At 40.2% G+C, this 27,352-nt stretch overlaps 1 protein-coding gene across 2 annotated transcripts in view; it reads right to left on the bottom strand.

Annotated features, from left to right (window-relative positions):
- The window catches only part of LOC111065411 (mannosyl-oligosaccharide alpha-1,2-mannosidase IA), a 67,455-nt gene that overhangs the window by 26,598 nt on the left and 13,505 nt on the right, over positions 1 to 27,352 (bottom strand). Inside the window, exon 1 of one of the 2 annotated variants that reach the window (XM_022353588.2) lies at positions 15,488 to 16,680. The exons of the other annotated variant lie outside the window; for it this stretch is intronic. Within the exon in view, the coding sequence (XP_022209280.2) occupies positions 15,488 to 16,315 (828 nt within the window). The 5' untranslated portion in view covers positions 16,316 to 16,680. Of the gene's footprint in view, positions 1 to 15,487; positions 16,681 to 27,352 lie in introns of those variants that run through there. 2 annotated transcript variants of the gene reach the window in all.

Here is a 27,352-nt window from a genome sequence, read left to right as displayed (position 1 = left end):
TCGCAGTGTGGCTGAGCAGCAAAGGTTGCATTTGGCTTGGCCATCCATTACTTCCCGAGTATTCCCCTGCATTCTGTTCATGTACTATCCATGGTATTCCTTCAGCTGCCGCATGCCGCATGCCACATGCTTAATGTGGCATGTAGTTGTACTACTCGTGTGTGTGTGTGTTCTGCAATCAATTCTATTCGGATTTGGAAATTCCCAAGCCACGAATAGCAGTTAACCAACAAATTTCGAGGCATTAAATCTGTGCCATTCAATTGCCAAATCTGTGGTCTAAACGGTGGGGATGGGTATGGGGAGGTGATGGCAAAGGGAGCATCGATTGAATTGCCATTTGCATGTGTCTGTGTGTCTGTGTGTGTGTCTGTGCGTGTCTCTGCGTGTGACATTATCGCAAAATGGCCGCCCAATAATCATAATTCATGGGACATTGTTTGGAGCATTTCCCCCAAGCCAAACACCAACACACACACACACACATCTGCTGCTTTTCCTGCTGGGATGTCGATGCCCCACCATCTGACCCTCATCTATCCGCCACCACCTCATCCTCTGCCTCATCCCTTCTGTCTCTCACATCCACAGCTTCATGATTATCATCGCTATTATTATTATTATTATTATCCTCATCGCCATCGCCACATCATCCTCATTGGATCTCTGAGAATGGCGTGTAAAACCAATTTTTCATTTGTGTGCCCGTCGAGCCATAAAACTTTTTACGTTGTATTATTATTATGATTTTTTTGTTGCTTCTATTTTTTTTTTTTGGTCCTTTGCTTTTTATTTTTTACGTTTTATGCGCCGTCATAAATAAAAAATATGTTTTATTCTATATTCATGTTTCTAGTCCTTGGCGCCCTGTGAGAGAGGGCCATTAAGGCCTGCTAATATGGGAATTTCGTATAAATTGGAAAATACAAGAAAAAAAAATTAGCAGCAAAAAGGATATTGGTATAGAGATAGATATGATGCCCTTTGATTGAACCTTTAAATGTTTTTTTAAAAACTATTTTTTTATGGAAAAAAAAATTTCAAGGCTGTCCATTACATTCATTCATTTAATTTATTTCGAATACATTTAGGTAAATAAAATATTTAAAATATTTAGTGATTTTATGTACGATCTTATCTCTTTATTTTGTGCCTTCTGTGGCTTTTACTGTTTAAAAATAATCTTAACTAAATTCAATAAGCAAAAACATTTTAAAATCTTTCAATTTTAGCGCTTTAATTTTTCGCATTATCTTTCATATGTTTAAAGCGAATATATGCGAGGTCAAATAATAAATCTCCCCTCAATTCCAAATCAAGAATTTAAATTTCATGACATTTTTTACACTTGTCTGCTACTGCTTATATTTTTACAGGGAATAATTCACGCGAGTCCCTGCCTTTTGCGCGGCCTTTGACCTTCTTTAAAAATAGATTTTCAACTGTTTCTGTTGCCTGGCTACTGCCGGCTGCCGGCTGCTGCTCCCTGGCTCTCATGCTGCCTGGCTGCTGCTGCTGCGTAGCTCTCATGTTGCTTGGGTGCTGCTCCACCGGCTGATGGGTCGTATGCGTAATGTCTTTTATGCTGTCAAAGTCACAGTTAATTTATGAGAGACGCCGCCATTGCCACTGACTTCAAGTAAATTGAAGGAGCTCTAAATTCAATAACCAGGAATGAAGTTAACGCACATTAAATGCGCCACCAGACACGCAAGGCCTCCTTGGAAAACAGGCAACGAACGAAATTTAATCTCGCCTGACAACAGACCTCCGAGAATATGACTCATACGCTCCATAGGCCGATACCTGTTGCCTTTTAAGGTATCGCATATTTCATTTAATTTCGATATCAATTATGACTGGTCAGGTCTGCTGCATCTGTAATTTACTACAATTCAATTGATTGCTTCACTTTATATTGGCTTCAGGCATACTCTAACGCAAAATGAGGGGTCCATTTCATTTCTCAGAAACATACAAAATAAATCAATATTAACTTGGTAAATTCTGTTGGAATTATGGTGATTCGCTTATGGACAATTGCTACAACTATTTTATAAGCATGTAATGTATATTACCAATGTAAAATGTTATGCAATATACATGCATGTAGCTACCAAAGTGTATAGCACGCTTCGGTTTTGCTATTCCCAAAAAAAATACAAACACTGTAAAATAACTCTGGTTTATGTTGCGGTTTTCATTGATGGGATGGGTGTTCTGTTGTTCTGCAGTACATGCAGGTGGTACATACATATGTATGTGTGTAGGTGGTATGTGTGTACTGCCCATGTAATCCCAACATTGGCAATTCAATCTTTTAGCTTTGTTTGTTTGCTGCCTTTTGGTTTCATCGTGCCCGTGGAATTTATTCATTTCGTTTTCCTTTGCCTTTCGTTTATTTGCATTTGATATGTGAACAATTTTTATCAAAGTTCTCGCTTCGCTGAGCTTTACCTTTTTTCCATTCCCCCCAACGCCTTCATCTATTTGCCACCTTTCATTTTAATTGTTAATTTACCTTTTTTGTTTCTTTTTTTTCGTATTGATTGTGGGGTGGGGGCGGATGAGTAATGATTGCATTTCCAGCAAAAAAAAAAAAAGAAAATATCAATACATAAATGACAATTCAATTTAAATAATGACTCGGCTTGGTCATCATTTTGGTTTGGTTTGGTTTGCAAATTGAATATTTTAATTGAATTTGAATTATTTTACTCCGAATCATTTTAAGCCTCCAATAATTGCGGGCTTGTTGCCGGGGGGTTTTTTATTTATTGTGTGCGCTTTCCGCTGTTTAATATTCAGCATATAAATTGATGGGACGTAATTATATATGTATGTATGTCGAAATTATACATTTTATTGCTGATGTTTTTTTTTTGCATTGGGGTCAATCAATGATTTAACTTGGCGGAGAAATTGCATCGAAATCGTTTGCAAATCGATGTTAATCGATTATTTTAATTTTAAGAATCATTTGAAAATCGAAGAAGTTGACTTTTGATATTCGTTTGCATTTCGTTAAATGGTGAGGCGTAATAAAGTTTATTGGGTACATGAGATCCGCACCATTTAGAACTTCTGCAATGAGATACTGTGGGGGCTGTCAGGGCTTACCCTGATCTACGAATTAATTCTTTTGTACCTTCTGTACCTGGCCTTCCGGCACTCGCGGCCACTGCGCAGAGATTCAATCAGAATGCACATTTCGAAATATCGAAATATTTGGTGGGTTTGGCAGAAGGGTCGCCCACAGCCCCCCACCCAACGTTTCTGCCTGAGATTCGGCTAGCAACAATTTTGCTGTACGTAAAGCCTGAGGTATCCCAATTATTTTCGATTTTTCACTTTACAAATGCCATTCCATCATTCAGCACCCAAATCATTTGTGGGGAATTTTATTTTATTTTATTTGATTACTGCAATGACTTTATTGAGTGGAATAATATTCCACCAAATGCAGGATTTCCAACACCACAAAAAGGAGTGGAATTGGGAGGACACACAAAACCAAAACCACACCGCTAGGCGTGTGTGTTAAATAAAAGAAAATTAGACCACCAGTGTCCTGTCATTTTATATCTATTTTTTTTTTTGTTCACCCTAAACCAAATACCAAAATTAGTTTAAAACACACACACAAAAAATGTATCCAGCAATTGTGAAATATCCTTTGTGGTGTATAGATATTCCTGCAATCATCTATCGATGTGTCGTTCGAGTTCCCTTCGGGAAAAGTGTGAAAATGTCAAGGTATTGGCATTTCACGCTTCCGTTAACTTTTTCCATTCGTTCTGAGGGTTCTTTACAGAGCGAGAGAAAAACGTGAAGGTCAGGTCAGTAGTTAATGCAAATCTCTCGCTCTAGCGGAGGGTGTGTGTGTGTGTGTGTGTGTGTGTGTGTGTGGTGGGGAGCCATGAGAATAATGATTTATGGGCCAGCTGGCAGGCAAGCAGCAGCTTCCTTCCTTCCTTCCGTTCCTGTTTCACTTGCATTTGGCATTTGCATAACAAATAATTCTAATTGCGAGTCCCAAAAGTCATAATGAATAAATCTGCAATGTAATTGCAGTTACGCCCTGCCCACTGTCCACTGCGTCATGCCCTTTTGCCCTCCTTGTGACACACACACACATTCCATAATCAAGCGAATCCCAGAGCCGCAACAGTAGAGGGGGAGGACCGACCGCAGTGAATCCTCTCATTGAATATCTAATTGAATTATGTGTTGAATCTTTGACCTCATGACTCCCAAACATTCGTCGGTTCGTTTGGTTGATGATATCCTTTGACGATGGGCGTAGATACTCGTACCCTTGCGGTTCGTGAAAGCGAGAGTAAACAGCGGTGAAGGGAATGACAGAATGGCCGGTCAGAATGCCATAACCAGAAATCCACAGACTTGTCAAATGGTTTAGCCATCTAGTGGCAGCCACACAAATGCCAATGCTTGGACGAAACGTTGCTCGGATTACGAAAGAGAGTAACAAGAGTGAGAGAGAGAGAGAGAGATGGCCAGAGATACGATAATGCCACAATATTGACGTAATTCTGTCAGGTCATACGCAGAGACGGACGGCTGAGGCAGTGACTCGGCCAATGCCTATGATGCTATGGTGCCTGGCATACATATTTGATGAGTTTCCACAAACATCGCCCCGAGAGCGTATCAATTTCTCCTTCAAGTCTGAATATTTTTGATTGAGTTTTTCTTCTTGACGCCCAAAAAAAACAAGGAAAATTCACAAGAACAAATATTGTGATAGGACACAGGGCAGGGCATCCATCGATGCGTCTACATATAAACATGACCATTAAACGAGTACTCAAATGAGACAGAGACGTTGTGTACACATACGAATACCATTTGGGATATGGTTAGTATACACATATGTACTTAAGTATGTACACAATCATGTAAAGATCCATGCAAACCAAGCAAATTTAAATTCAATATAAACTATGATTCTGTACCGATATTATTTTCTATGTTTATTGAAACTTAACTAATTTAACTTTGATTTTAAAATCAAAAAAAATTTTTACAGTATTTCAGTTTGGTGTTTTCTGGTATTTTTAATACCATGTTTTTTTTTATATGAAAGTTTATGCATTTTAAATCTTAAGCAATTCACAGAGTGCAAGTTTAAAACGCACTTCTGGTTTTTTTTTTTTTTGTTAATTCTCATTTCCACCTTTTATTTGTAAGTGTTTTTTTTGTGAAGGGTATTGCACTCTTTGCGCACCCTTAAAACGTTTTGTTTGTTGTGCTGTCAATCACTTGATTGAGCAGCCTCAACTTTGACTCTCGTTATGGAATCACCTACCACCTACCAGTCGCCCTCAGACGGGGTACCACCCTAGGGGAACATTATCATTGTCAGGGTCATGTCATCTGGGCCCATCATCATTCCATCAGTATCAGCATACCACGAACCATTTATCGGTTAGCCAGTTGTTGGGTAAGCGTTTTTCTCCAACAATTTTCACCCCACGCCACGCAGGAGTCAGCATAAAAATGCGAACCTTTTCTTTGCCATTCTTTTGCCCTGCTTGGCTCCTGGCTTGCGGCTTTGCTTTCTTTGGGTTTTTGTATATTGGGTGCCTAAAATTATGCAACACAAACTAAAAATTAAACAGTTTCGCCTGGAAGGGGCCCGAACCGAACCCCTCCTCCACACGTTCGGTCAACCACTAAACCAGACGTAAACACTTTTGCTTCCCATTTCCTTCATTATTTCCCTCACTCTGAAAACTCAATAAGCAAGAGGGCCCATGCACGCGAATAGTTCGCGACGGCAGGATACCCTGTAATAAGAATTATTTGAAAGAAATCTGGGATGTAAACGATAATAAACTTTTGGGAACTTTTTTAATTATTTGAATTAATTTAAAAATTTTTTTTTTTTTTTTTAGTATTTATAAAATTATTGTCGCTACATTTTTATGTAGAAAACAAGATATGGTAAAAAATAATTTTTTTTTGCTTTTTTTCATATTAAAATATATTTAATTAATGGGAAATCTGAATAATTTTTAGATATATCACTTGAATATATTAATCTACCAAATAGAATACGAGTATCCAGATATTTGTGGATACTAGAGATTTTTCACAGAGAGAGATACACACACACATATCCTGAAGAGTGGGGGAATGCTAAACACAAGTGGATCCAGCTGGTACAGGATCCCCATTTAACGATAAGAAGATGATAAGAAATTCTTTGTTTCTTTGTTCTTCATTTCCACAAAATATATGTACATATGTACCCCACGACTACAGGGTATGTATTTTGAAAGCATTTGCTGTACTCAAGTTTTGGCTTGAAGAAATGGCAATGTCATCTGTTGTCTTCCTCTCTCTCTCTCTCACTCTATCTCTATCTGACTGTCTCCTTTGACCTTTTGTTGTTGATGGTTATCTGGGCGAAGTAGCATCTCTATCCCAGTGGCATCCGCACTGGCAGTAACAGCAGCAGCAGCAGCAGCAGCTGTTGGCCCAAACTGGAGATGGACATAAATGAATCCTAAATACAGTGGAAATAGTTTTGTGGCCAAAAAAGTTATGAAGAAGTTGACTTCACTTAACAGCCAGAAACCACTTGGATGAGCCCGCATCCGCAGACATTTTACAAGTCTATCTATCGGGTTGGGTTATATGCCACTCTATACGAGCATGTGTACAGTACATATGTACACATGGCATGCATGTCTAGGTCCTTTCTTTCACCCATCACATATTTATGATTCATTTCATTTCGGTTCTTTTTTATGACAATGAGAGTTTTCTCTATTTTCTGGTAGCAGCAGCTGCTGCTGCCGCTCGTTGCCGCCTTATCCTTCTCTCCGTCTACATCCCATTCTGGCAAACCATTTCCTACTTTGCCCTCAATGGGAAAACTCAGCTGCGTCCGCCAGACAGATTTTAAGAACTTCACTCAACTTCGAGACATAGTCAAAAAAAAATAAATAAATAAAAAATAAAAAATGTGGGAAAAGATTTCGAGTGGGCCTGGGCAGAAGTTAGCAGTGGCTGCTTTTAGAGGGGAGGCTGGGGAAAATAATGCTACAGATTGGTATGTTAGTTCTCCTGCTTAACGGACAGTTGAATTTTATTTTGATGTAGTTATTCCCTCAACACTTTCCCTTTACGAAAAGAATACGTTCAAATGGCTCTTTAATCGTAGAAATTCCATGGATTTAAAGCCCAATTAAGAAATTAAAAGGTAAGAATATTATTTTTAATAATGGAATAAGTATAATAATAATGGAAGTCACCAGGATTGTGGATATTACGATAGGATAAAATACAGTGTGTATTAATTGTTCCTTGAACAGCGAACACTGAAATAAGAAGTGCACCGAAAACTAGTAAAAAAAAAATAATTTTGACTTCCCATCGATGGCAATAATCTCTTTCTGTTTCCACTATTTTTCCATTTTCTATGTCCCCGATATTCTGCTTCCCGAAATTCCATTTTATCGTTCAATTCCATTTTTCATTCCGTTACCATAATTTTCCTATTTGGTCTCTTCTTGTTACTCATGGTTTTTGGTTGTCTGTTCCAAGTACACTTCCACTGCTCCTCCGTTGAGTGTTGATGAATATTTTCCATGCTTCCCATTCCAATTTCCATTCATGTTTCTGTACCGTTCCTGTGCCCTTTCCACCATTTCCCCATTGACTTATCTTCCTATCGATGGCGATTTCCTATTTCTGTTCTGTTCTTTTCTTTATTTCGCTATCGAACTCGAGAATAAAGTGGTGGGCCCAAAGGAAATATTGAAAAAAAAAAAAACAAAAAAAAAAAGAGTAAGGAGAAACCAAAAAGAGTCCTGTGGATTCTGAGAGGGGCAATAAATAAAGGACGGCTTCCTTCCGGTTACTGGCAGCAGTGGGAAGGGAGGAGCTGCAGCTGGATGAAGGAGTACTGTGTGGCCAAGTAAAGGACTCCTTCTGGTCAATGGAGACAGAGAGGGAGAGGGAGAGAGAGCGACCCGCAGCAAGCAATTAGAAAAAGTCGTAAAACAAACGATTGCCAAAATGGTTTCTCCATTTCAGCTCCCTGCCATGCCTGCGGCATTATATTGAGTCCTGCAAATAGCAAATCCTCCCCCCCACACTCCATCATGATCTATGGCCAAATGTTGGTTAGAGGATTCTGCGCGATGCTCTATTGTCGATGGCATGGAATGTTGAATCGCTTAACGCTTGAAATCTTGAAGCCAGCAACCGCAAAGTCCACCGCCGACCGCCGCCAAAGGATAAACAGCAAGAGGTGTGCTAAATAATTGAATAAGGACAATTGATTGATAGCCAAAAGCTTTTTATGCCATCGCATAGTTAACGAAGCGTAACAGGTACGAAAATGCCATTCCCAAGCTGAAGTGCAGACAACAACAGAATTAACTCACAGCATACACAGCATCCTTGGGCATCCAGGAGCAGGTCCTAGGGCCATGCAGTGCAAGACACAATCAGCTTAGCAGGTGGAAGAAAATATAGAGACAGGCAATGGGAAAGACAGGGCACAATGCCACCAGGTAAACCAAACACCAACAGCAACAAAAACGAAAATAGTCAACGTCCCAAGGACTCGGTGGAAAGCTCAAAGATAAAATCAGCTACTCCGTTGAAAGACAGTTCTAGGAAAATAAGCCAGGAAATCGAGAGAGAGACCTCTAGCACTGAGAGCAAATCAGTTCGGTATACGGTATGGGGGAGCTCTGGGAAAAGCAGCTCAAAGTAAGCCAACTGTAGGAAAATCTAGGAGAACTGCACGAAAGGGAAACTCTACGAAAAGCAGCTCAACGAAACAAATTCTTTGCATGAAACCCTCCCACAGGCGGACACTAGAAAGCAATCGGACCCAAGCCCGAGCCCAAGCCCAAGCCCATTCCCTCAGATGTATCTTTGGGTATTCTTCCAAGATTTGAATAACAGTTCATTGCATTTCATGTATCGACACAGCAATAAAAAAAAAATTTGGATTAAAACTAAAGCAAATGTAGAGCTTGAGGGCTGACTCATCCAGCGTGGCTTAGCAGTTCATTCTTAGAGTGTCTCTCTCTCTCTCTCTGTGGTACTCGCACTCAAAAAAAAATACCATTTCGTGTTTGGTAGCACTTAACACTGGAATAATAATCGTATTTGAAATTACATTATCTTCCACTCAAATCAAATCGTTTTAATCGTTTCCCAATCGTTACTTCATATTATCATCATATCAGACAATACCTCAAAAACGAATCTCAGTCCCAGTTTCAATTTCACTTTCATGGCAAATCCTTCTGCTCTTCAGGAGCCTTTTAGCTGCAGGAAACAGCAGGATGGCAGGAGTCAGTAGGAAATCCAAGCCGCAGGGGGGAGTACGTACAGCATCAGGCACTACATCAGTTTTAGTCGTGAGTTTCATCCGTGTTTTTGCCTTCGCTTTTTTGTCTGTCTCTGGGATCTCTGTTCTGTCTGGGCTTCCTTCTCTGTCTCTATACTCCAGCTGTGCTGTCTACCATATTCTGGTTTATTTCTATCCGTTCGCTGTGTATGTTGTCATCGCTTCTGTTGTGGTTGTCTGTCCATGGTGCTGCCCCTGTAGTACATAGTGCCGTGTTGATTCTATTTTGCTCTTTCAAGCTCTTGCCACTCCCTCCCAATCCCGCTGCCACTGCCACTGCCACTACCACACCATTCTTCATTCCACTCTGTGCTGGTCTGGTCTGGTCTGTTTTGTGCACGCTTCATGTCATGCGGAAATTGAATAGTTTCCGGTATTGAACAATGATTACTTACACTCGCTCCAAAGCCCGAAAAACCCAACCCAAAACTTTTGCACTGCTTCCACTGAGGGCAGCAGCTGGAAATTCAATTCCAATCCACATGCAAGAGAAGAAAACAAAGAAAAGCTGTGGTTTACCCCAATCATGATGAAGCCAGTGGCTGACTTAATCCACAGCATACTAAATATGTCATGATTCATCCAACATTTTCCAATAATATTTAAAAATTTCCCCATCTAAAACCCAAAATATTTCAAAGTAAAAGTTTTCTATTGCTTATATGTAATTTATACAGGTTTTATGTGCCCCTAGTTAGTACTTCTAATCTCTGTTTTGTGGTTCTGAAGAGTACTTTGTATGAAAGAATATTTAGACAGCAAACAGTCGCCCTTTTTTTATTGCTGAATATGTTGTAATATTATTATGGGCTATGATATTCTTCCAAAAGGGAACCAACATAATAAATGGGATAACAGCAAGGGAAAGTTTAGAATTTATTATTATAATAAGAGCCAGATTTATTTCTAAAAAGAATTTCATTCTAAGAACGCGATCTAAAATGAAATGAACGTAGGGAATATGGATACCATGATAATATTTTTGAAGACTGACTTAGCCCTTGATTTTCGAAAGAATATCCCAATTTCGCTTTGCTAACATTTTTTTTTTTTTTTTGTAGAAAGTTTTGTTTTTCTGCCCGATTTACTTGGGAAATATGCGTAAAAAGTTATGCCAAGGACATTTGCCTATGGGGGGCAAAGGCAGGAAATGGACGTAGATGCGGGCAGGACATGATAATTGAAAGCATTGGGGCGTGGTAACCATTTTCATCCATTCGGTCCAAGGCGGACACGGAAAACGGGCTGCAAAACTTTGGCCAAGAAATGGCAGATTCCCCCCACTGCCACCTTTTAGCACCTTCTGATTTTTTCTTTTTGTGCCCAACTGTCAGCAGCACTTCATCGTCCACCATCGTCGTCCCATACTATCCATCCACTCGTACCTCATATCCTTAGAGAAAGTTTGTCTGGTGCTGTCCAATGATATTGCACTAAACACGAGTCCCGTCCACGCATTTGCTTGCCGAAGACCATTACTTGTAGTATCTTTGGATAGCATTTCCATTCAAGTTGCAACTCACCTGAAAGTAAACGAAAGAAGCAGACAAATAGCATGAGCACCGGGGGGCATGAGGCATGAAGGCATGAGCGTGTTTTTCATATAAAGAGGCTGCTTTGCATTGCAATTTTGTTGGTTATAAATTATACTTACTGGCTACCACGTCTGGCATGACGGATGCCAAACGGAAATGGGAACAACACAGTACACAAAAGATGGTCGGAACGGGCAACAGGAACCCCACACACATACAGAGGGAGAGTGAGAGAGAGAGAGAAGGGAACAGGAACACCAGACAGTGGAGTGCAAAGGAGGAATCGTTTAAGAGGAGCCGCCATCATTCAAAAGGGAATAGGAAATGAACAAATGAACGGTAATTGACAGGGTGGAAAAATGTGTGACAAATGAATCAATCAAACTGGAACTAGTTCCGTTTTCAAGTACCGCTCACGAACATATTCGAATCACGAATGCTAAGAATGTATTGAAAACAAATTATTCAAATTCATTGGCGTTACGGATTTATCGTTTACAATTTCCCATCAATAGATGGCTATTACGATTAGCTACTACCTACGATTAGCACCGCTAAGCAAGACAACAATTTGCCCAAAGTTTTACGGACAGCTAAGCAAACAAATAATGCATCAAAATGTACTTAAATAATTATAAAAACGACACCCAAAATTGTAGTTCGAACTTTAGTTCGCTAAATGAACTATTAGCTTCAATTTCTAGGCACCTGCCAAAACCCCAACAGCCACTTTCATCTCTAGTCATATCTCATAAAAATTCTACCCTTTTCCCGCATACTTTTCCACGGTTTTTTTTTTTCAGTCTTTTACTTTTGCTTAAGCACTACGAGTATTCCCTTCGCAAGCACGTGAGGAGCCTGAGGCAATTTGAAAGCCAAAAAGTGCTACACTTTTGTTAAACCCAAAAAGTTGGGCAATTTGCTATTAAGAGAAACTTTTACACCAACAAAAAAGGCAGCGAGAATGTGGCCGGGAGTTAATGCTTGAAATAAGGGTCTGGGTCTGTGATGTTTTTTTGACTACTAAATAGAATTAGATCGTAAACCTTATATTCCCAGGTACGGCTCCAGAAAGTGGCAGCATTTAAGCTTTTACAAAATGCATCTCAGGTGCATTTCCCCCTCTCTCTGTCACTCTCGCACTCTGTCTGACTCTAGGCGGGTCAATTTAGATAGGTTGACGGTATGAGAGGAAATGTAAATCAGCAAACGGAAGTGCACAAAATTAGCGTTTTTAAATGAGAGAAAACTCATCAAAAATTCAACGACTTAATTTGTTTGTGTGGGCCTCTCACTCACTCATTTTCCCTCTCTCTCTCTCTCTCTATTAGTCTCTCGGTCTCTCTAGAGGGGTAGGGGAGCATACATTTAAAACCAAGTAATTAATTTCACACGGAATAAGTTTGCAAAGTTAATTGGCTTAGCGCTGGCTTTTGACTCGGAAAAAAAGCAACAAAAGGCATCGCACAAAAGCGACAAAAATGACACCCACTTAAAGCGCCGGGCAGGGCATTTACAGACGAATTCGCCCCGAGGGATTATTTTTCGGTATTCCTCAGGAAAAACATCAAAATAAACTAAACAACTCATAGATAAGTCTGGACCTGAAGTCTTTAACAATCGAATTAAATGAGACAAACGAATTAATAACTGTTAAAAACAAAAAAATTATTATAATAGTAATAAATCTACAGATAAAGTGGAACACTCCATAAAATGAGGGCGCTATTTCTTGAATATTAAGTACCGAATTTTCTGCAACAGCAACCGAGGGATGACAATTTGTATCCTATTAAAATTAATTAAAATATCTAATAAAATTATTTATGCTTAAAAATCACTATGGAAAATTAAGCTGCTTGTAACTGTCACATAAATCTGCACTGATAACGGATATACCCTCTTGCACTGGGTATCAAAATTGCAATGCGACAGCGACATCGCTTGGAGGCTGTGGCAGTGCCGGCGGAGGCTTGTCTATCCATTTCCATGGGAACATTTGAGGGGTACGTTAACGGCATTAGGCATTCAACATTCACCGCTCCACCGCTTCAACAGCAGCAGCAGCAACTTTTTCTATTCGGTTTTTTTCATCCCTGAACTTTGGCATGTGTACGGGACGATGGGGGCACCCTCTTCACCTGCCAGGTAATCGCATTAGAGGGTGTTGTGTATACGGCGGATTTTGTGGGTAGGTGAAAGCTACTCCCCATCCACTGCTATTAAAGGGGTGTGCTGCCAGCCATCGAGTGGGTTTTATTATTGTTTGCCCCCGCAAAAATAAGATTTAATTCTCGCGCTATTTGCATTTGCATTGGCTGCTGCTGCTTTATTTGTTTATGAATTCTCTCGCCAAAAGCTATTAAAACTATGTTTTTCATTGTAATCAGTTATCTATAATCTGTTTGTCGTAATGCCTGAGGGCTGCACAAATTGTTCGGATTATATTGTCTCTGTAATTGACTGGCGTGCGGGGCCGCCATGGCTGTGGTTGGGGCGACGCGTCGTGTGATGAGTTTTGGGTAAATAATTTTAATTAAATGTTGGCAGCGAAAAATGTGCTTCAAAATGGTTGGATAAATAGCATGGATTTCTGTGGCTTTACAGAACTCGATTTAAATACACGTTAATCATGAAATGTATTCTGGAATTGGAGCATTCTGATCTGTTTGATGGGCAGGCCAACAAAGGGAGCTGTACTCCTGGGTGAATCTTCTCTATCGATGAGCATGCTGCTGGGAATCAGCGATCAGAGAAGCGACCAGAAGCGGCTCTTTCATTGTCTGAAAGGACAAAAGTACGAGTGGTTAATGGTTCTGAAATCCTTTCGGGGCTTAGGGCAGCGATATCTGGCTACACAATCGTCTGTTGATATGCTGCATAAATTTTCCATGATAATGGAACACTTTTTTATAGTTTATAAAATTATATTTGAATTAAAAATGTACAGCAAATGTACAAAAAACCAAAAAGAATTTCCTCAAAAAAAATATATGCCAAACCCAAAAGTTTTTTTTTTCGGTCTTTATTTCTAACTGTTTTCCATATTAATATGTATGTAGTACTACGGTATATTTTTTATATATATCTAATTTTGTGCGACCCGGGTTCATTGGTCCGGGTCCCTCCACCCGAATAACATAGAAAAAATATCGAAGGTTACATTGCCATTTAGTTTCTAGAACAATTCAGAGAGAGATAAAAACCGGCTCAGGAGATATTACAAAATCGGTATTAGCTAGTTAAAACCCGTTTTTGTTTGCCACATCAGTTGTCAGTTGTATGCAAAAATACGGTCTGGACTGGCGGGGTGTCGGGTGGCGCGACAAAACGTGACAAATTTAATTGGACCCCTGCCCGGTGCACCGGTATGCCACATGACAAGGAAACCACCGAAATGTCCGTGCAACTTTATTTCCTCCCCAGCCGCCACATGTTGGAAGGCGCTCCTCTTTCCTTTCAATGCAAATTCGCTGCATGTTCCACTGCCCTGTCCTGCCCTGCCCTGCGCATAAAATCGAATTGCAAATGCCGAAAATGCTGACAACAAAATTTATTTGTGGCCCAACCGCATTCTATAATACTCTTTCTACTGGCATTGGTTTAGTCTTAAGTATTTATTGATTGGAAATTTTTGAAATTGTGAATCTAACATAGAGCTGTGCTAGAACTCTTTGAAATATCATAGTTCTATGGTAGAAATTTTTGATATATTTATCATAGTCTTTTGGCAGAATTGGCGGGATTCTTGAAAATATCTCAGCTTAGTTCATGGTTTAATAACAAATGTTTAGCACCTATTTATATAAATAGATAGAGAGACATATCGGTATAGCTAGATATACTACGTCAATGTTAAAAAATAAAATTCTGATCTGCTTTTTTTTTATCTTCCATACCCCCCAGAAAGGGTATGCAACACGGTATGAACGGCAAGGTATGGGGGGGGGGCGTACGAGAGTAAGTATGCATTTAAGAGAGCGGCAGAGCAGGGGCAGTGGAGAACGACGACAACAGTTCGTGTTTGTCGCTCATCGTGACAATGCAGCGAATGATTAGCGGGAGACAACAACAATAAAACCGCAGCAAAAAACGTGATGTAGGCAAAAAAAAAATAAAATAAATAAATAAAAAACTAAACTGTAAATTGAATTTTTAGAAATGGACCGCCTTTTCTTTTAGGTATTTTTTTTTCTATTGTTGTCATGAGTAATTGGAAAAATTAGGTACATGACAAATGAGAAAATGGGTGGTGGGGGGGTGAGTAAATAAAATAAAATGCATTTATAAATCTACAAACATTTGATTGGATTTATTTCATTCATTTCAATAATAGAAAAGATAATATTAAATATTTTGTAGAATAAAGTAAAATTATTTATTAATTATTTGTTTTTTATCGTAAATTTTCTTGAACACATTTTGGGCTAATGTGGGGGGGATCACAAGTGTATGAGATGATCAAATGGTTGCAATAATTTATTGAAAATTAATCTTCAGAAATTGCGATTTGTGATTAAAATTTAATATAGTTTTTTCTGTCAGTTTATACCTGCTTGACATGGGCACGTCGCTCGAACTGTATGCCCCCTGGATTGTGATCCCGGATATCCATGACGACGACGTTACCGCCTCGGGTGCTGCTTTTCAAGCTGTTTTCAGTGTTATTTCCATTAAAGCCTCCAATGCTCCTCCTCCTTCCATTGCTGTGCTCGGTGTCGATGCTTTTTCCAGTGCTGCTGCTGCTGCTTTCAGGACTGTTTCCAGAGCTTCTTTTATTGGTATTTCCATTTCCATTTCCATTGCTACTCTTTTCAGTTGTTGGCGCTGATGCCACCAGTGGCACTGCTGCCGGCAATGATATGGAATCGACATTGCCCTCCATCAATGCCTCGGCTGCTTCCAGCATATGTGGCATGCCCAGTGGCATTTTTCCACTACCAGAGCCTCTGCCACTGCCACTCCCACTAGCTGCTTTGCCACCACCCTTGCTGGCATTGGCACTCTCATTGGCGCTCCTTAATCCGATTTCAATCACAATTTTATTTGGTTGCTGCTGTGGCAGCTGCTGCTGTTGCAATGGTCGCTGTAGATTCTTTGGATGCGTGGATGCCGATATGTAGTTGAGATCGCTTTGCGACAGATGATGCTGCTGCAGCGTCGAGTACTGCTGCTCGACAAGCGCCGCACGTGTCTGGGCCGCCTGGTGGCCACCATTCGCGGCCGCCGAATCGCTGGCCACCTTCTCGCGCAGCTTAACGATATTCGAAATGTTGATGCTGTTCGTTAGGGTGATGCCCGTAATGCAGACCAAAATGATGGTTAGCACAACGCCGCAGATGGCAAGGGTGGGCATGCGGAAGAATTTTCCACTGCACATGATGAGGCCGAGGAGGCCGGAACGGGGCGGGTCGGGGCGGGATGGTGGGATGTAGTGGTGTTGGTCCAATCAAGCAATCATTTGGAAAAACCCAGTTAACTGGTTTGTTCTAACTCTTTTCTTTGTTTGTTTTGTTTGGTTCACTCTTTCGTTTTTATGCTTTGTTGTGGTTCAAACGAGAGTTCAACAAACGGTGCGGTGTTGCTTGATTTTTTGTTGCTGTTGTTCGTGTTTCGTGTTTTTGCACTTCGATCCCCGCTCGCGATCGTCTCGCGACTCGTTCGTTGGCGTCTCTGCTCTCGTCTGCAGCTGGAACACGAATGCAGCTGGAAGGCAGCACTTCACTGCACTGCACTGCAGTTCTTCGATCGTACGTTCTCTCTCTCTCTCTCTCTCTGTCTGTCTCTCGCTCTTTTACCGTTTGGCTTTCGCTCTCGTTGTAGATCTCTCGCTCTCGCTCTCGTTCTGCTTCTGGTTCTCGTTCTCTCAGCTGCTGGTTCACCTTGAGACGAGACGCTGGCTTCAGCTGACGCTGCCGTCACAGCTGCGCAGCTGCCTCGAACGGATTTGCATGATGTTTTTTTCCTTTACCGTTTCAATCTTTTACTTTGATTTTTTTTGTTTTTGTTGTTGTTGCTGTTGCTTTGTTTCACTGCATGTCTTTGTTTATTTGATTTATTTTTGTTTTTGATTTCATTTTTTGTTTTAACGGGAAACAAAAACTTTTAAAAATACACGCACCGAGCCCAAAATGCGGATCGTTAAATATTCAATTTGTGTAAAGTTTTTGCAGTTGTTTTTGTGTTGCTTTTGTTGCAATTTAAGATTGGGCAAACACAGAGAGAGCTAAAAACAAAGCCTCGAATAAAAGTATTTTTGTTTTGCATTAAAATTAGTCAGTTCGAGTTCAAATTGCGTATAATGGTAAGATAGCAGCCTACAAAATTTTGCAACTTAACCATTTAAACAATGTACATATATTTTCATTAACTTTGATGTTACAACCTTTTTAACTCAGCCAAAAAACAATTTTTTCATGGTTTAATTTAATAAGAAAGAATAAATATTTCATGATAAATTGTTGGCCGCGAAAACAGCTTCTGTGCTTGTCCCGAATGCCTTGATTTTTTTTGCAATTATTTAGCAAAAATTGGAGGGCTTAAGATTTAGAAGTGCAGCTTGTTGTCATAAATGCTCAATATCTTTTTTAATTTCCAAATTCAGTTTTCTTAGTTTCAGAACTCAGACTAAATGTTGATACAGTTGATATCTCTATCTCTGAGCACTCTACAAATATTAATAGAGAAATCTGTGCAGTTATTATACCATTTTCGAGTTAATTGACATCTTCATTAGGCATCCCCCGCCTCCCTGCCACAGCATCGATTGGCGTTCTAATGCCCCTCTCAAAATGTTAATGAAATCAGTTTCAAACTCACTCTCCCTTTTTGCTTTTCCTTTTCCTTTCACGCGCACCTGCTGCTGCTGCACGGTTGAACCGCGCTTCGAGTATCTATGACAAGGCTTTAAGCAGGTTCTAATGCCTGGGCTCTAATACCCTCTTATCCCCGTCCCATTGGCATAAACAATAGGCTTTTTGGGGACAAAGGGATACATGACAGTGCGTCGCCTGGCATCTATTCTATTTCTCATTTACGTATACTCTAACCATACATTTATTGCTACGCAAAATACTTCAGAGATACTTGACTGTCACCAGATCGATTGGAACTTATAACAATACCCCTGCATCGTGGCATCATTATGATTGATTCGCGGTACAAACTTCAAAACACTCGCAACGAGCTTTCAACTGCTCGATGCAGCAAGAGAGTATTATCGAAAGAGAGTCCAGGGTAGGACTTCTCTTGACTTCAATTGCACAGAGTATTTTCAGCTTCGTCTCAAGTTACTTTTCGTTTTTGTGTATTTTTTTGGGTGGGATTTAGGCATTCATTTCATGGGATCTGCACACGCGCCTCTCAGCGGGACGGAGGAGAGCATGGGTGGAGAGCATGGGACACTTGGTGGATTTAATTGAGCCGACACGCACGCACACGAGCGTCACTTGCGTGTGTTTGATGAGCTAGGCAAGAAAGAAAGAAACGAGAAACGAGAAAGAGAAAGGAGAGCACACAAGTGAAAGGGAATGCCAAAAGAGAGCGAGTAGAGATTCCATTTAATTGCATATCAACGCCTGCCTGTTGCCTTGAAGAAAATACTCGTACTCGTACTCGCCCTCGTATCTTGTTTCTTTTCCACATTGTTTGGCTGCCTTTAACACGATGCCTCTTTCGTCGTTGCATTTTATTTGGTTGACATTCATTGGGGGTTTTGGGAACAAATGAAAACCGTCTTTATTTCATCTTTGTACGATCCCACACGTTTTTTGGAAATTTAGGAATGCAGTGTACTCGAACCGGACCTTAGTTAAAAAAGACACCATCAATTTTCAGATTAATTTTAAGCATTGATTGTGCTCGAAAAGACAGGTGTTCTAGGAGCCAAACTAAATAAAAGTTCTAAAACATTTTCTTTATTTTTTTATTTTAATTATTTTAATTTGAATGTCAGTGAATTTCATTGGAGATTCATCGGTGGAAAGCCTATCCGTTTAGATGAATTTTGGCTTTAGCATTCTGCACCCATCCACCACCCCATATATTGCCCCATATGGCCTCTCTCACACCATTCATCACTTTTTCTTTTATTCTTTTTTTATTCGTTTTTTTTTTGTTACTGTGCGTGGTTCTTTTTCGTTGCTATTTATTTCAATTAATGAAGCTGCGTCTTTTGTCGCTTAATTAATTCCACAACAAAAGGGCTCTCAACCAATTTTCGACTAAGTAGAACCTTGAGAAGAGTAGAGTAGAGCCCGGGGTGGGTATGGCGGGCGTGGAATATAAGAGTGTTGGCGTACTATTCGAGGGGGAATTAACGGATTAAATTTTCAATTTAGCATGTTTGAAGGCATTTCAATTAGTGCCCATTTTGTGAGACAAATTGCTTTGCGTGCATGTTCAAAAATGAAAAGAGAGTTACAGTCCATCAGTGGGAGGGCGGTGGAAATCGTAGGAAAAGCTCCTAAACTTTTACCCATATGTAAACTAGCCTAAAAATAAACCATATAATTCAGTCAAAAATGATATTGAGCCGCAAAATTCCATCAGAAAATGTGGGTACGATTGATAAAAAAGATTTGTTTAGCAGTTGCATAGTTTTAGTTTGGAGATGATGAGTGAAATAGCTGAAATGCATAAATCATCAATATGTGGCAGGCTGAGGGAAAATGGCAAAAGATGTCACAGCCCAGAAGTTTCTGTCTCTGTCTCTTTCTTTTGTGATATCGGAGATGCCATATTGCATGCCCTTAAATTGAAGTTCCAAGCGTCCCCAAGCGACCATATGCATTCCAGGGATAAGTAGTAAATTGCATAATAATAACATACATCAAGGAAGAAGCAGGAAGGAGCTCTCTGGCTGTGAAGGAGAAGGCGCTGGTGGCTCTGGCTGTGTGGCTGTGGCAGTAGCTCTCTGTTTCTAAAGAAATGAATGTGCAGAGCAATCTTTGCCGTTTCATCTTAATTATTTTCAACAGCTTTTCATGAAATTGCGGCTTAAAGCGGGCGGGCGGGGCTACAAACAGCAAAACAGATTGCATTACAACAAGCTGCATGCAGCAAGAGGATGCAGCAATGTTGCACATTTCATAATCGAGTGAGATAGAGTGAGAGAGCGAAAGAGAGAGAGAGAGAGAGAGAAGGACAGCACAGAGATGGGGAAACTTTATTAAATTTACGCAAGTAAATTGCAATTTATTCGTTCCCTCTACCATTCCCCCGCCACCCCATTCATTCCCATTCCCGCACTTTAGCACCCCCTCTTCCCACCCATGTATAAACCCATCTCTACTCTGCACTTTCGCAGGACCAAAGGCCGGGACGCTATTAAATTGGATTACAGTCACTGGCCACAGTGCGTATGCGTAATTTCGAAATGCGATGGCGGCCCATTAAGTGCAGGGAAATGCTCGCCTAAGGACCAAGGAAGGATGCGATATTAAAGCTTTCGAACCCATAAATATAATAAATAATAAGTATAAATATAAAGTGCACATTCATCAGTTCAATTCATGACTTAACCTTTATGCGAAAATTCCATATACATAATTCCAATTTTATGCATATGTGCATTTTCCCTGACCTGCTTTTAAGTTTTTGCCCAGTTTTTTCCTTCAAGTTTGTTAACTCAATTACAGAGCAAAACAAGCAGCACTTTCCACCTGATCAGCCTTGAATGGGCTTAAACACTGTCAATTTTTTTTTCTTTTTTACTTTTTTTTCTTCTTTTTGGCACCATTATGGCGGACATATTTTGAGGTAATTTTAGCTCAAGTTTCAGCCTCTAAATCGGATGGAATACTCGTAGGCTTTAGGGCCTCGAATGGTGGTGGTGTTCCCTCCCAATGCAATGGCCAGTAGTGCCTGCGCCTGAAGCTACGTGTTTTCCTGTTTTCCTGCCATTTCCCACCGAAACATTTCCTCGCTTTCCTACTCCCTGTCGTCCCTTTTTTTGACTGCTGTGCTGCTGCTGCTGCCTGAACGCATTATTTTGTCATTTGCATTTGCCTGTGCATTTCGAAAGCTTCTCTCCTGCCCCCGTCCCGCCCGTTCTATTGCAGCCACAATTTTGTTTTTTTTTTCCTTTTTTTTTTTGCCCCGAAAAATGTTCATTTCGAGGCACGTCGAGGCTTTGGATTTGTACACCCTGCATTTGCAGGATTTCAGGGAAAGTATTAGGCTCCTGGACGAAAATGAGATGGCCATAGAGGGCACACATACTCTACGTGGTGCATTAATGACTCGAATTGAGACGCACAAGCGAATGCGGCCGAGAATTTAATTTTTAGTGCTGCTTTTAGAGCACTACACAGGGTATCTTGTGTACGTTTCTTCGGGCTCATTTTGCTTTGTTTCTTATGCCCTAAAGGTTGGGCAGATGTTTCCTTTGGTTGCTTCTGCTGCTGCTGCTGCTGCTATTTCCCTTTTTGTGGAGGGAAGGAAGGAAGGAAGGAATATTCAAATCCAAAATCCAATTCCCAAGGCTCTTTCAATGCAATGTCCTTGGCCAATGAGAGAAGTTTTGCTGGGGCGGCTGTCGCTCTTTCCACAAATCGAGTTAATTTCTTCCTCTACAAAAAAAGAAAAAAAAAACAAAATAGAAATGCAACCAGAAATACAACCAATTTTTGGCCTGGCTCTGCGTCTTTATGCGGCAGCATGTGGCATGCATTTAACCCGCGCCTTGACCCGTGCCCGTAGAGCCGCCTTTTGAGTTGCGAAAATCAACAAAAACAAAAACTGCGACATCAGACTCGCGTGTCCTTGCGGATGCAGCAGCAGCAGCAGCTCCTGCAACCTTTCTCTAATTAGTACAACTGTTTGCTCAGGCCTCAGACTCACCCGAACAACAACAACAACAACAACATCCATCCCGAGCACTACTGCAGCGATAATTATAAATCTGAGATTGAAGGGTTCTCTTGGAGAGAGCACAGCCCAGTAGTTGCCTTTCGCCTGCTAATGATTTATTTACGCCTTTCTCTCACACAGTTTTCTCTTCATTCGTTTTCGTTTTCTTGGCTTTCATTTGTTGTTTAAAGAATTTTAAGAAAAAAGATGTGTGGTAATAAATACGCGACAAGCAACACACAAGTGGAGATCCCACTTATCAAATGTAGAGCTAAACATAGCGATATATCAATTGTACCACATACATTGTTTGTAGAACTGATATAGGTCTCTGATTTTAAGAATAAAATTTAGTTTGAATTTACAACTGAACTCGCAAATGTCTAGGCTTTTCCTTTAAGGTCTTAACATATGTATGCACATATTTATTAAACCCTTTAAACCTCTTTCTCTCTCTCTCTCTCTCTCTCTGAGAGTGTTTTGTGTGCGTCAAGAAGATAATAGATCAAATGAATAAATACTAAAGGAAATGTCAGCGAAAAATCCATCGTGAATTGATGACCCTTTGGCCCAATTTCACTTTATGCCAGGATTAATAAATATTGATTCAACGCTGTAGCAGTGAGCGGGGTAGATGGAAGCATTATCCTGTCTTCTTGACAAAAAAAAAATAATAAATAAATAAATAAAGAGGAAATCATTCAGTTAATTATGAAATAATTTTGATACGTACATAAATGAATGTGTGGAAAATTCATATCGTATCGAAAGTCGCGAAAGAGGCTGACAGCAAATAAATGGTCCAATGAATTTTTTCCTGGAGTTATGGATGCCCAGATGCACCCCCCTCTGACGGATGACAGATGATGAATGATGAATAGTTGGCTGTACAATGGTTATAATTGATAGAATGTGGGGTACGCCTTAAGAAATGCACTCTGTATCGTTATATAATCCTTTGGAATGAGCAGCGTTTTTATCAGAGTTCAAACTGAATCAATTGTGCATCAAAGTTAGCTATTTTACAGCGATGACTGTACTTGCAATTCAACGTGTGCGTGTAGTTTGCCACAGCGGTGACTGTACTGCCAATTTACGTGCACTGCCCCGTGTAGTTTCCTTTAGTTTGTAGCCTTCGCAACGATCGCCTGCGGCTACGGGTTGGTAGCTGGGAATTCATTTGCGTGAAAATTGGAACGTTCGAACGTTGCAGGGAGCAGAACGACACAACAACATCACGGACCAGGCCCCAGTAGCAGAGCATTAGGCAGTGAGGCAGTGAGGCAGCAGAGCCATGTGGCATGTGGCGTTGACAGGAAGGCCAGGCGAAGCGGGACGGATGAGCGAACGCTGTCCAGTCCTACCTTCTGCTACGCTTCGGTATGTAGTAGTAGTGCCGCCAGCCCCCCACCCACCCCATTCCCAGGCTGCTACAAGCTCCTCGTATTTATTGTGTGTGTGCGTGCCTCTGAATGTGGTGCGGTTTAAAGCTAAACAAAAGGACAACGCCAACAAGGACATCCAGAAGGCAGAACCTACGAACGCAAAGCCCAAACCAGCAGCAGCAGCAGCAGCCAGTCGTCTATTGCAGGCACTTTGAATTATTAAAACTGCACCACAAGGATAACAATAACAGGGGAGTAGAAGGATGGGGGAAGGGAGTAGCAGAGAGTGCCTCCTAATCCTCCAGCCAACAGCAGTTTCTATTCCCCCCGCAACCCTTCCCATTTCCCTGTATATTCCTCTCCATATCTCTATAAAGCAGTGTCGTCCTTTGTTTCGTGTTTGCGCATCTCAAAAAAAAAAAAAGTAGAAGCATTGAAAAGCCATATAGGAAATTTTAATTTTAAGGTCTTCTTTGACTAGTTTTTAGGGAGCTGAATGGGTCTGGGGACTGGGGACTGCGAAATTGGTAACCGAATCCGAAACCGGAATCGAAGAAATATTTAATTAGTGAATGCCAATTGTTGACAGGCAGCAGGCAGGCAGCAGGCAGGAAGGCAGCCGAAGGATAAGGGAGGAGCCCTGTAGTGTCTCTTCATTTGCGACACGAGCTGGCACACAGCCAGCACATGTTTAGGGACTTCCATCTCTCTTTCTATACAGAGATAGAGGGAGAGAGAGCGAGAGCGAGATAGAGAGGTTGCACCCACAATCCCCCCACTCTTTGTCATTCAGGTGCTGTTCTGTTCTAGCTGCTGCTGCGTCATGAGGTTTTGGGGATATGCAATGGTTCTGCTGCAAGAGAAATAATTTAGCATACTTTTATGCGTGTTGCAGGGCTGTCTCCTGTCTCTATATTTCTCATTCAAATGGAGCACATGCTCCGTACATACAGGCAGCAGCAGCAGAACAAATTCCAAGTGGATGGGCCAATCGAGGCACATGTGCCACTGAAATACTTCAAGAAATCCATACTATTGCACGCGAATAATGGTCCTTTTTTTTTGTCAAAGCTTAGCAAACAGAAAACCATTTTCAACTAGGCAAACATACAAAATACAAATAAAATACTCATAGTTAACGTAAAATAAATAGAACTATAAATATAAAGTAATCAAAAGAAACCACAAACATTTGAGGTATAAATCAAAAAACATTATAAAATAAAATATAATAAATAAAACAAAGAATATAATAAAATATATAACTAAAATAAAAACAAAAGATAAAATAATGAATAACAAATTTAAAAAACTAAAATTACCATAAATAAAAAAATAACGAGAAGGAACGTGCTAGTCGCTTCTGGGGACGCGACTCTACTTATACACGTACTCAATCAGTATATACATTTTTGAGCATATGATTTTTTAGAATTTTAGAATAAAAAAAAAATTTGTTTTACATTTTCCATTTTTTGCTACATCTGTTATCTACATCTACAATGTATATTTTACATCTAACATGTAGATTATAGGTGTACCTCCGCGGCAGAGTGTGCGAGCGAGAAAGAGAATGAGTAGAGTCTTTGGCAGGGGGAGGCGGAGGAAGCAACTGAAAATTAATTTCTTCATTCTCGCTATAATTATGATTCGATCTAATTCAGATTCGGCAATCTGGTAGATATGGGCATTCTCTACAATACTGCGTTTTTAGTTTTATCGTATCTTTAAAAATGTGCATGCCACAGGTTTTCGTTCTTTGTGTGGGCGGAAGGGGGCGGGGCGAAATTTTAAAATACACTTGTAGCAGTGTGATATCACATGAGTGTGGAAACCAAATTTGGTTGTCCTAGCTCTTATAGTCTCTGAGATCTAGGCGCTCATCGAGACGGACAGACAGACAGACGGACAGACGACAGACATGGCTATACTATATCGACTCGGCTATTGATGCTGATCAAGAATATATATGTATACTTTATGGGGTCGGAAACGTTTCCTTCTCTGCGTTACACACATCCACTTTTACCACAAATCTAATATACCCCTTAACTCTTTTTTGAGTACGGGTATAAAAACTAACATAAATAAAATAATAAATAAATAAAATAAAATAAAATATTTAAAAATATAAAAAAGACACAGAAGCTACGTTGATAGTTCGAATAATGCAATTTGTTGGAAATTTTCATCGATTCTCTCTGCTGGGATGTCGTTTTTGATCTCTGATTCTCGGTCTTTTGGTTGCCTGAGTAGTGAAGTGTCTCAGACTCAGCGCTCGTATGCATATTTAGTGTATGGCCGATCATCCCCCTGCATATGTTTAGTCTTCATTTTGGATGCTGTTTCCCGATATCAGATACCATCGCGATGATGCGCTGTTTGTGTGTTGCATTTCTTATAGCCCTTTTGCAAACCAAACTTGAACCTTCTCGCTTAATTGCTTTTTGGTTGTCCGGCTGTCCCTTGACTGCCCTTCTCGATTTCGCTCTTTGGCCACCCTCTACCTCCTCTCTGTCTATATCCTTCCCTTCTGTCAACCAGAGATACCCTTTACGGGTTCAAAAAAAAGAAAAAACGAAAAAAAACCACATTTGGCTTCAATTGTTGGCCTGACAAAATGGATTGTCTCTGTGCTTTGGCCCCCATCCTGACTTTGGCTGCCATTCACCCAGAGTAGGAGGGAGAGAGAGAGATGGCTACAGTGGTAGACAGAAAGAGAAAGACGGTTAGAGGGAGACAGCGAGGGACATCAATTCTGTTGACTGGCGACAAAAGACAGTTAAAAAATAAAAACAACAACGAAAAACCGAAACAGAAATAAAACTAGATTTTCGCAATTAAAATGCAACATGAGGCATGAGGCATGGGCCGCCATGAAATTCAGAGACAGCTGAGCACAAGAATAGTAAGCCAGAGAGAGAGGAAGATCCAGTGATAGAGAGAGACAGAGAGGGAGAGAGAGAGAGCACCAAAGCCAAAAGTAACACAGAAATGCATGACAGAGACAGAGAGTGGGGCGGGCGGGGGGCAAAAGGTGAAGTGAAACTTTTGGGACAAAAAGTCAGCAAATGATTTTTACAATTTCTGCTGTCCAATGCAGTTACGTGTACGAGAGAGTCAACAAACAAGCAAACAAACAAACAAACGTAAATAAAATGCATGAAAAAGCTGACAAAAAAAATATATGTATATATATATTTGTACATACACATATACACCACACAGTCAGACACAGGCACACGCATTAAAAAGTTTTGTCAGAAGCGGAAAGTGCCGTGAAAGCTCAGGTAAATAGAACAAAAAATGAATAGGGGTATTACGACCATAGGGATACCCCCTACATAACTTAAATGATTTAAGTGAAATTTGTTGGATTAGATTACCCACAGTGGAATCAAACACTCTGGGTGTTTAGAAAAATAAATAAAAAAGAAGCGGAATAAAATTAAATAAGAAAAAAAATAAAAACTTTATTGAACGTAGTCAACGTAAATAATACATTTTTTGTTAATTTGTAGTGCCAGGAAGGATCAATAAATAATATAATATAATACAGAAAGCGGCACACAAAAACACGCGACAGAAACAGACAATAGGAATTCTAACAAAAAAGTGTGTGGCTCTTGCACCTTACAATCTACGCGATTAACATTGATCGCTTTACATTTGAATGTTTTATAGCCAATGGGTATAGTACTTATGGTGAGAGTACTGACACTACTCATTGTAGAGAGACTGCAGCACCTTCTTGGCTCTGTGTCTCCTGGCCCCACCCACCGATAAATTGTTTGTGTTTTGTTCGCCTTTTTCTTTTTCTGTATACAAACGGATGGCGGGCGCCACAAGAATTATGGTTGGACAACGATGCCACAAGAAAGGCGTGGAAAGCCCAATGAATTATTAATCAACAAGAGCAAAAAGGAAGCAAGGAGCAACAGAGCAACAACACCAAAAATAAAAAACAAGAAGGTGGAAACAGCAGCAAAAAAAAGATGGAAGAAAGGAAAATAATAAGGTAACAGCAAAAAACAGGAGCAACAACAAAAAGCGGAAGTAACTAAGTTCAATAAAATGCCAGCATACAAAAAAAATACAAAAAAAATAAATATATAAATAAAATTAATTTAAAAAAAAATAGCAAAATAATGCAAAATTTTTAAAATATAATAATAAATAAT

The sequence above is a fragment of the Drosophila obscura genome, unplaced genomic scaffold (genome assembly GCF_018151105.1).
Source record: "Drosophila obscura isolate BZ-5 IFL unplaced genomic scaffold, ASM1815110v1 contig_73, whole genome shotgun sequence".
Lineage (NCBI taxonomy): Eukaryota > Metazoa > Arthropoda > Insecta > Diptera > Drosophilidae > Drosophila > Drosophila obscura.
This window is presented reverse-complemented; position numbering and strand designations above follow the sequence as displayed.